At 40.9% G+C, this 9,625-nt stretch overlaps 1 protein-coding gene across 1 annotated transcript; it reads left to right on the forward strand.

The window, feature by feature from the left end:
- Positions 1–279: 279 nt before the first annotated feature.
- On the forward strand, positions 280–3,872 carry LOC110791517 (mitogen-activated protein kinase kinase 6). The gene is made up of 8 exons (XM_021996267.2): positions 280–478; positions 675–759; positions 1,519–1,653; positions 2,208–2,432; positions 2,520–2,702; positions 2,830–3,053; positions 3,542–3,587; positions 3,663–3,872. The coding sequence occupies exons 1-8, from the start codon at positions 405–407 to the stop codon at positions 3,753–3,755; spliced, it is 1,065 nt and encodes a 354-aa protein (XP_021851959.1). The 5' UTR covers positions 280–404; the 3' UTR covers positions 3,756–3,872.
- The last annotated feature ends 5,753 nt before the right edge of the window (positions 3,873–9,625 follow it).

A 9,625-nucleotide genomic window follows, 5' to 3' on the forward strand; every position in this document is an offset into this window, starting at 1 on the left:
CCTTCCATCCTTTAATCTTCTTCCATACGCGGTCTAATTAAAATAACCTGGAAAACTACTTTCTTCGATCCCCCAATGTAGGTTGGGAGTCCAAGATATTTCTCGTGTTCATTCACTGCTGAAAAGTTCAACTTCAACTGAAGCATTTTCTGTATTTGTTAAATCTATATTTCTCTTATATATGTCGTATGACTCTTTATTAATGAATTAATCTTCCTTTTTATTAAAAAAAAAATAGGCAAAAGTCAAAAGAAACAAGTCCACACTCCACATTTGATTACTCGAAAACATGGTGGATCCTTTTGTTTTGGCGGTCATCTCTTTTGAAATTCTCACTACACTCTCTCTCTATCTCTGGTACTCTATCAAACCCTAAACCTCGACAAATTCAAATTGCACCACAAATGAAGACGAAGACGCCATTGAAGCAGCTCAAGCTCTCACTTCCTGCTCAAGAAACTCCCATTACTAGCTTCTTGTAAGCTCATCTTGTCATTCTCTCTCTTCTCCCCCAATTTCGTAACCCTCGATTCAATTTGACTGATTGAAATCTATTTATTTTAGGTCTTTTTTGCCAATTAATTGATCAAATTTACATGTTATTTTGACTACTTTGTAATTGTGATTTTACTGAAAAGGAGTCGTGGATTGTAAATTTGTAACCGATTGTTCAGGAGTGCGAGTGGTACGTTTCAAGATGGTGATCTGATGCTAAACCAGAAAGGATTGCGCCTTAAATCTGCAGATAAAGCAACTCGTGTAAATATTTCAATCTTCTTTTTAAAGTTTTAATTCAATTGTGCTCTTTGTACTAGTATCTAATTGCTGTTTAAAAGGTGGGTGCTGTAAATGCCTCAGCACTGAAATTAATTGGAAATTTCGGTTTCGGATTAAGATGTTGTTAGCTTCTATAACTGTGTTGAGCATTGCTTGAATTTGGAGGATACTATAGTATGCCATTTAAGGAAAGATAATTCAAGATTAGGTGAGGTTAAGAATTTATTGAAGTTCATTTTTTTCTGGGTTAGTTTAGTATGGACTCATTGGAGATCTAAATCCATATTCCCAAAGACCGCCTTTTTGGCTGCATCAAGTTTAATACCCATTTTTTCTGTATAATGTTAGTTAATTGAACACTAACATATGAATGTCATATACTTCGTAGTAGCTAGTGTAAGTTGCTTCATGTTAGTATTTTCAGTTGGTAGAGCAGATGATTGAAGCCTGGAGTCAGATCTGGTTACTGGCACATGGTTTCTCTATGGTTCTATCCATTTTATACAAACTGAAAAATACGGGTTTTTTTTAGCTATTTGTCCCTATATATCATGTTTTCTATTGGTGGGTTATCAATCTAATGTGAGGACCTCCTGTGACCATGTGATCTATGAACACATCAGCAGCTGAAACAAATTGAAGTTTATGCTGTTCAGGAATGAATGCATAATTATGACGACAGAGCAACTGGATTTCTTCACTTAAAAAGTTTCTGAACTAGTTTGTTTTTTGTTTGAACAGCAATCTGATGCCAAAGAGCTTGACTTTCAAGTTAAGCTGGAAGATCTTGAGACTGTTAAGGTCATTGGCAAGGGAAGTGGCGGAGTTGTTCAGCTTGTTCGGCATAAATGGGTTGGAAAACTATTTGCTCTGAAGGTAAATTTGTTTATACTTGTAATACTTATTTTGAGAGTAAATTTCATACAAGTATACTAAAAATTATTGGGCCACGAGGAAATGTCAACCTTTCTTTTACTTCTAGAAGGGACTTTATGAAGTAAAAGCTTAAAGATCAGCATCTTACCAACGAAACATGGTTTAAGTTGTTTCTTATGGTCCTTAGTCAACTGTATTATTAGATTTCATGCTCATTTGGGCTTGTCGTGTAACATGTGCAGCATTCCTTTGCCTAAATCAAGATGCACTACAATCTAACCACATTTTGTAGCTTTTCATCACAATATTGGTGGTGTTGTTAGATATGATGCTTCTTTGCAATTCTTAACGATGAGACTAGTTGTTAACATCTCCCTCTACCTTTGTTTTGGATGCTATGTTAGTAGTATGGTGAATTTGGCATGTACCTTATGCGTATATCAATATTCACAGTGTTTGTTTAGTGATCAATATGTGGCTGCTATGTACCTATTGTAATAATATGAAGAACCATTCCCGTTGGATCTTAAAAGAGTTAATTTTACTTGTAACAGGTCATCCAAATGAACATACAAGAGGAGATCCGTAAACAAATTGTGCAGGAGTTGAAAATTAATCAGTCATCTCAATGTCCTCATGTAGTTATATGCTACCATTCCTTTTACCACAATGGAGCATTCTCTCTTGTTCTAGAGTATATGGACCGTGGTTCTTTGGCAGATGTCATTAAACAAGTCAATACAATCCTTGAACCTTACCTTGCAGTTGTTTGCAAGCAGGTATAATTTGTTGGCACTACATCTCAATGATTAGCATACAGACCCTTGATTATTTGTTCTAGTAAGTACATTTATTCTTTATTGCAGGTGTTACAAGGTCTTGTATACTTGCATAATGAAAGGCATGTCATACATAGGGATATGAAGCCTTCCAATCTGTTAGTAAATCACAAAGGAGAAGTAAAGATTACCGACTTTGGTGTTAGTGCAATGCTAGCTAGCTCAATGGGTCAACGTGACACATTTGTTGGGACCTACAACTACATGTCGGTAAGTTGAAATTTACTTTCTCGGTTTAAGCTTTGAAGCAGTACTAAAATTCATTAACCTGTTAGAAACATCTTGTGCACGTTCTAAGTTGACTACACGGTTCATGTGCCTAAAATGTCATATGCAGCCAGAGAGAATTAGTGGAAGCTCTTACGACTATAGCTGCGACATTTGGAGTTTGGGTTTGGTTATGTTGGAGTGTGCCATTGGGCGCTTTCCCTACATACAATCTGAAGATCAGCAAAGTGCACCGAGCTATTTTGAGCTTTTAGCAGCAATTGTGGGAAGCCCAGCACCTTGTGCCCCATCAGATCAGTTTTCTCCAGAGTTTTGTTCCTTTATATCTGCCTGGTAAGAACTTAGTTACATTATTTCTTTGTTGCTTTCTCTTTGTAACGCAAAACCTGGTTCATGTGAATATGCGATGTAAATGGATGTTTGACACTACTGTTGGGCATTTATGCAAAATTGCAAATTTGTTTCAGATCTTCTGGTCTTTTTGACGAAGATTTTGGACCTTGATTTTCTACCTTACATATCTCCCTAAGCTGCATGGGCTATAGAATAATAAAGGGTCTTAAACAGTTCTGAACTGTTTGAAACACTAGACCTTTGATAAAGGGGAAAATAAGATTCCTGAAGGTAGATAGATATACTCATGCATCATGCAGTCTCCCATTTACGAGTTCCCTATGGAGTATCATGTGTGAATTGAACAATTTGATTCATGTATGCTGTGTAACCAGTCATTTTAGCAGAGCTAAGAAACAAACTCATTTAATTCATCTAACATGACGCGACATTTAATTCATCTAACATGACGCGAGTTTCCCTTGCAGCATACAAAAGGACCCAAAGGACAGAGGGACATCTTCAGACCTTCTGGTTCGTATCTCTTAGAAGTGATTGAATCTTATTTGTACTACAATATTTACTAAATCCTTTTTATTTTGGCTGCAGAAACATCCTTTCATCAAAAAATTTGAAGACAAAGATATTGATTTGGGGATTTTGGTTGGCAGTTTAGAACCCCCTGTAAATTTTCCGAGATAAGTTTTCTCAGCTTTTGTAATATTGTAGCTAATGTAACAGAAGTAACTATTATACTATGTGAAAGTATGCTGGTTGGGACTTATAAATCAAGCTAGTAATCATTTTTATTTACAATCATTCATCAAGCATGGTATGAGGGAAATCGAATGCTGGCATTACCGCACATTACCTTCTAAACTGGAAATGTATTCATGAAATGATGAATTGGATGTTGCCTACTGATGATTGCATTACAGAGCACTACTGTCTAAACTAGAAATGCATTCATGAAATGATTAGAAACAATATCAAAGGATTAAGATTGTCTTTGTGTGTAATGTTTTCAATTACTTGCTTAAACTGCTTCCATCTTAGAACATTTACAAGTAGCTGAGATGGGTGCTTTTTATATCGCACAAACGTTATCAACGGAGTATTCTCTCTTTCTTTTTCTTATCTAAATTCTAGTTCAACTGAAATTATATTTTTGCTGAAAAAAAACTAAATTGTGTGTAAATTGTCTGAAAAAACTTGTTTTTGTTGAACTGAATTTATTTTTTATGAATATTTGAAACAAACAAACCCTAAATTTCATTATCACTTGCTAACAGCTTTAGAAACTTGTAGGTTGTATTACTCTCTTCTCCTACTTTTAATTCACATACATATAATTCTTCAACACATACATTTGGAATCTGTATGTCTTTCTCTGTTTTACAGAGTAAATGCTGATAGATCTCAACAGGGGTGCTAATGAGACGATACAACTTGCAAGCTACTTAAATTTATCTTGGTCAAAACTCGGTTAAGATTAGACTCAAGTGAGCTAGACTCAAACCCGAGCACGGCTCGCATCATATTCAATACACTTTGTCATGCATGGAGTACCATCTTAAATGGTCCACTTGGCCTAATAGCTTGAAACAAGAACACATAAATGGTAGGAGAAAGAAAGTTCAATAGCTTAAGATTAGTTTGGTAGGGGACAGGTTTCATTTTACTTGGACATTTATAAAACACACACACAAAAAAGTGCATATGACTAGATAAGATTGACGGGTGTAGTAATGTATGGCTCTCAATTTTTTGAATTTGTCCATGTGGAACCACCTATTTTACATAAAATGAGTACGTAGTATATTCCAATTATAAAAAAGAATAGTCTTTTTTCTGAAAAAAAATTATTGAATTTTTTTCTTATGAAGTTTGGGCCCACCTTAAATAAAGAATTCCCTGATTTAACGGCTACTATTGGGTTGCACATTCATCATGTTGATTAGCTATCTAAACATTGGATAATGACTATCCTTAACCACATATTCTCTCTCCTTTTATCCTTTATGGATGATAATTATACGGAGTCCTACGTATCATTTGCATTTTGCAATAAATGCCATATTACATGGTTATTCTTTTAAGTAATGATGTTAACCACGTTTGTGAGCTTAGACAACATACACTCATGTCTTCTTATATTTTTAGCAAATTTACTTTACCTATGTTGTTCGATAGAAATAAATTAATCAATCAACATTTGCCAAACTTAACCTGATAAAGATGCAGTTTTATATGATTTTTATTTATTTAAATTTTTAACCATTATGTAAAATGGTTAACAAAATTTTAACCATCATTTACATAATATAGACATATAGTAAGAAAACATACTAAAATGAATAGTACAAAAGTAAAATGTTGCAAATATAGGAAATGGAGAAGGTAAGCAAAGTATAAATTGTGTACCGTAGGCTTGGATTCAACTCTGAAGATCATGAAGTAACTATGTTTTGACTTTTGAGTTTCCAAATCACCTTGTTCCGGTGTTGTAAAGATGGAAACAATGGGTTTCGAATGAAGGCCCTTTCGTATGTGTTGAAGATCTTGCTTGCTTGAATAAGTCGAGTCCGAATTCACCTGCACAAGAGCAAAGTCACTAGCCTCGGGGGTGTTTCCGAGGAAAGCCCCTCCGATGCCTAAGTAAGAACGATGCTCGGATTCTAGAGAGAAGTTCTCTAGAAGAGTAGTCTTAAGGCGATAAATTGGACGTACCTTGAGGTGTGAGCCTTGGCGGCCTATTTATAGTGTTTGCATAATAAATGCCCATAGGTCATTTATTGCTATTGGGCCTTGGGCCTTAATGGATGGCTGAATAGCCATTGGTAGGTTTGATGCTGTTGTTTGGAGTCATTGGGCTTTGGACTTAGTGGCCCAATTGAGTATCAATTGGGAGCCCAAACAACATGCCCCCCAGACCCGGTCCATTTAGAATTAAATGGGTGGGTTTTCAGTTGTCAGAAGTCCAAAAGTTCCCTCTCTTTTTTGAAAAGGGATGATTTGCATTGATGACAAGTGTTGGGATTTGCATTGTGTCGTGGAGATCGTGGGTTGAAAAGAAGTTGATGCGCTTCCCTTTTCTATAAATACTGGGCGCCAAGCTTCCTTCAAACTTTACTTTCTCTCTCTTTTAAACAAACTTCCTCTCTTTTTCCGGCGATCGCAGTTTTCGAGTTTCTTCAGATCTACGAAATTCAGCCAGCTTTAGACTTCGTGAACTTGTGTCGTTCGTTTTGTCGGCGAATTCCGCTTCGGAAAAAGGTAACTTGTTTCTGAATTCTCCTTACTTTTTCGTTCTTTCCTCTACTCCTCAATCTAAACCCTAGACCGAGAATTCGCGCCCATGGCAAAGAATAAGGGCAAAAGTAAGTTCGTCGTTGGCTCCTCTAGTGAGAGGGAGGATGTGCCTTCGGGAAGGGTACAGAAAACTTCGAGGGGTTGGCCTTCGGAGAAGCCGGTGGAGAAACGTTCGACTGGTTGGGACGCCTCTAAAGATGGCGCTGTTGGCGGGTCTGGCGTGTCTGAACGCGCTGCTTCTGGTAAGAAAGCTGGTTCTTCGGGTGTCCGCCGTCCTTACCCTGAGTTTCCAGTTCATTGGACTAAAGCTGATCCGAAGGGTAAGTATGCTCCGATCTTGCATGAGACCACCAAGATCAATGGTCCGTTGGAGAAATCGGTTAGTGGTGACTGGTTAGTGGAGGCGAAGCTGGGGAACTAACATCGGAAGGCCGAGGAGCTATACGGAATCCAGCATGCCTTGGGGTACTGGTGTGAACTTCCCGATCAGGAGCGTCCTCGGGTGACTCATCCGCCGAGGGGGTTCATCTCTGTGTACACTCATCACTTGGAGAACGGTCTCCGCTTTCCCTTGGATCCGTTCATTTCCGAGCTCCTGGTGTCGTACAACATCAGTTTGGCCCAACTTACACCCAAGTCTATGAGGCACATCATCGGATTTAGATGGGTGTGCGACTTTGTTAACTTTCCCTGCTCTGTCTCCGTTTTTCGGGATCTCCACGATCTGTCTTTCAACCATCCTTCCAAGGGTGATGGGTATGGTTGGTGGACCATCATCAACAAAAAGTCCCGAAGGAGAGGGGAGCCGAACTACATTACGGCATACCCTTACCTTAGCTCCGCCCATAAATGGAAGACGGAGTAGTTGCTTGTTCGCGTGCCGACGGATCCGAAGCACCCCAATTTTTATCGCCCTCCAAAGTGGTTCGTGACTCCTGATCCTGACATGGTGGGGGTGGCTGCTCCGGATCGGAACCATCAACACTACGTGGATCTCCTCCAGTGGTTCTTGGCTCGGGAGGATAATTATAAACTGCCGTCTAGCTGGCTCCCGAACCTTAACTACATCTTGCGGGAGGACATTCTTGCTGTCGCCGGTCTCAGCAGGATTTTTGACAGGGGTAGGTGTCTTTCGGCTGGGACCGTGTTTTAGTGAGTTTGTCCTCCTCTTTTTTCCTTCGTTTTACTGATTCGTTTTGTAATTTGTTTTTGCAGAGTACGGCTTTAGCTGTCTTGATCCTAAGATTTTGGGCATTTCTTTGGATCTGCAAACTATTCACAACTCGGCTCCTGATTACAAGTTCGGGAAAGAGAATCCTCGTAATCCTTGCCTGAAGGATTACGTGTTGTCTCCTTTGGGTGTTGCTCGGATATCCGAAGTTTGAGCTGATCCGTGAGATTCTTCCTCCTCTCCCGAAGCTGTTCCAGTGAAGGTCGTGCTTCCTGTTTTGAGGACAACTTCGGATCCGGTGAGTGTTTCTATCGGCTCGGTTTTTTTTGTCTTTTCTTTCGCTTTGGTTGGCCGTCGGCTAACGTCTTGGTCCTGGACCATCTTTCTAGGGTCCTGGGACTGACGCTGTGCCGCGCGCCGTTCCTTCGGTTTCATCCCCGGCTTGGATAGATATCTCTTTATCTAGGAACCGGGTACTTCGCCTTTTTTCTTTATCTTCTCTTTTGTCTTCTTCTGAATTTATTGATCCTTTGTCTCCTTTTCTTAGGATCAAAGAAAAAGGAAGGGTAGCACTCTTCTGAAGTCTTCTGCGCATCTGAAGAAGGCGAAGGTTTCTCAGTCCTCGGAGAAGGTATTTGCTCTGACTTATGAGCTTTTTTTGTAGTCCGTCTTTCCCTTTTCCGAGGCTGATCTTTGAACGCTTGTTTTGTAGGAAACGGTTTCGGAAGACATGCCTCCTCCTAAGAGCCTTCTTCACTTCATGCCCTTGCCAGGGCAGAAGTTAAAGAGTGTGGTGGTTGCGGAACCGCCACCCGTGGATCAACCGTTGGCTGAGGAAGATACCATCCCTTCTCCGCTGAAGCCGTCTACTGCTTTAGGGATTGAGATCCAGGATATCACCAAGGTGATGGAGGCGATCGAAAACGACTCTGTTCCTGGCTCGGATGTCCCTATCGTGGCCGAGGAGAAGAAGGAATCTGCTGACGTTCCTCTCGAAAGAGAGAGAAGTCCAGATAAGGAGATGGTGGATCTCACAGGCCCCGATGTTGAGGTTCCCGAGGCTGAGAAGGATGTTCCCTCTGCTGAGGAGGAGCAGCCCGAACAGGGTCTGACGAGGAAGAGGCGCCACTCAACTTTGGGCTCTACTTCGACTTCGGCCCTGGACAGGTTGATCCATGCTGACCCTTGCTCGGATGTTCCGCTGAAACGGATCCCCGAGGAGGTAAGGGAGGCGATGGCTCGGTTTGCTAAGGCTCCGGTTTTGGGAGAGAACCCCCTGGCTCACGTGGGATCTTTAGTTGGTCCCGAAGCTGCTCGGGAGAATCTACTTCGGGCCAATCCGCAGTGGAGGGTTCCTGGAGCTGAAGAGAGGAATCCGGCTATGATGGCCCAGTACTACCTGAATGAGGTAAGTGTTGGATTTCTCTTTGATTTGTGTCTTTGTCTTATGTTTTTCCTACTCTTTCTCATCTTTCCTTCGCTCCCAGGCTGTCTTCTGGTCCTCGTTCGTTTCCGAGTGCAGCTCGGTTGAGGAGAGACAATTGAGGAGATATCAGGAGGCTTATGCTCGTGATATTCCTATCTTGGACCAGAAGGCTGGGCAGCTCTTCTCCGAGCTTGTGGAAGTCAAGCAGCTGTACCTTAAGTACAGTCGCGAGGCTAGAGCTACTGCTGAGCAGATCGGGACCGAGGTTGGTAAGCTCACCTTCCGAGTCGAAGAGGATGCTGAAAAAATAGCTTCCTTCGACAAGGAGAAGAAGGATATGGCCGCCAAGTTTGCGAGCGAACTTGAAGAAAAAGACAGACTTCTCAAGGAGATGACGTCTAAATTTGAGGCGGCTGATAAAGAGAGTAAGGATGCGGAGGCGAGGCTTCAGCAGTTTGTCAAGAATCGGGAGATGATTCAGAACCAAGTTGACAAGGTGCCTGTTCTTAAGCTGACGATCCGAGAGAAGGATGAGACCATTCGGAAGTTGGAGCAAGAGCGAGCTGACTTCTATACTGCTGATCAGTGTAGAGAGCAGTATTGGAATGGTATCTTGGGTGCTCGGCGCATGTTTGCGAAGCACATGCCTCATTTCCCTTGGAA

Source organism: Spinacia oleracea, chromosome 2 (genome assembly GCF_020520425.1).
Source record: "Spinacia oleracea cultivar Varoflay chromosome 2, BTI_SOV_V1, whole genome shotgun sequence".
Classification (NCBI taxonomy): Eukaryota; Viridiplantae; Streptophyta; class Magnoliopsida; order Caryophyllales; family Amaranthaceae; genus Spinacia; species Spinacia oleracea.

Coding starts and splice junctions, on each gene's coding strand:
- LOC110791517 (XM_021996267.2), top strand. CDS start 405: ATGAAGACGAAGACGCCATTGAAGCAGCTCAAGCTCTCACTTCCTGCT. Junction 1,654..2,207: donor GAAAACTATTTGCTCTGAAG/GTAAATTTGTTT, acceptor TACTTGTAACAG/GTCATCCAAATGAACATACA. Junction 2,433..2,519: donor TTGCAGTTGTTTGCAAGCAG/GTATAATTTGTT, acceptor TCTTTATTGCAG/GTGTTACAAGGTCTTGTATA.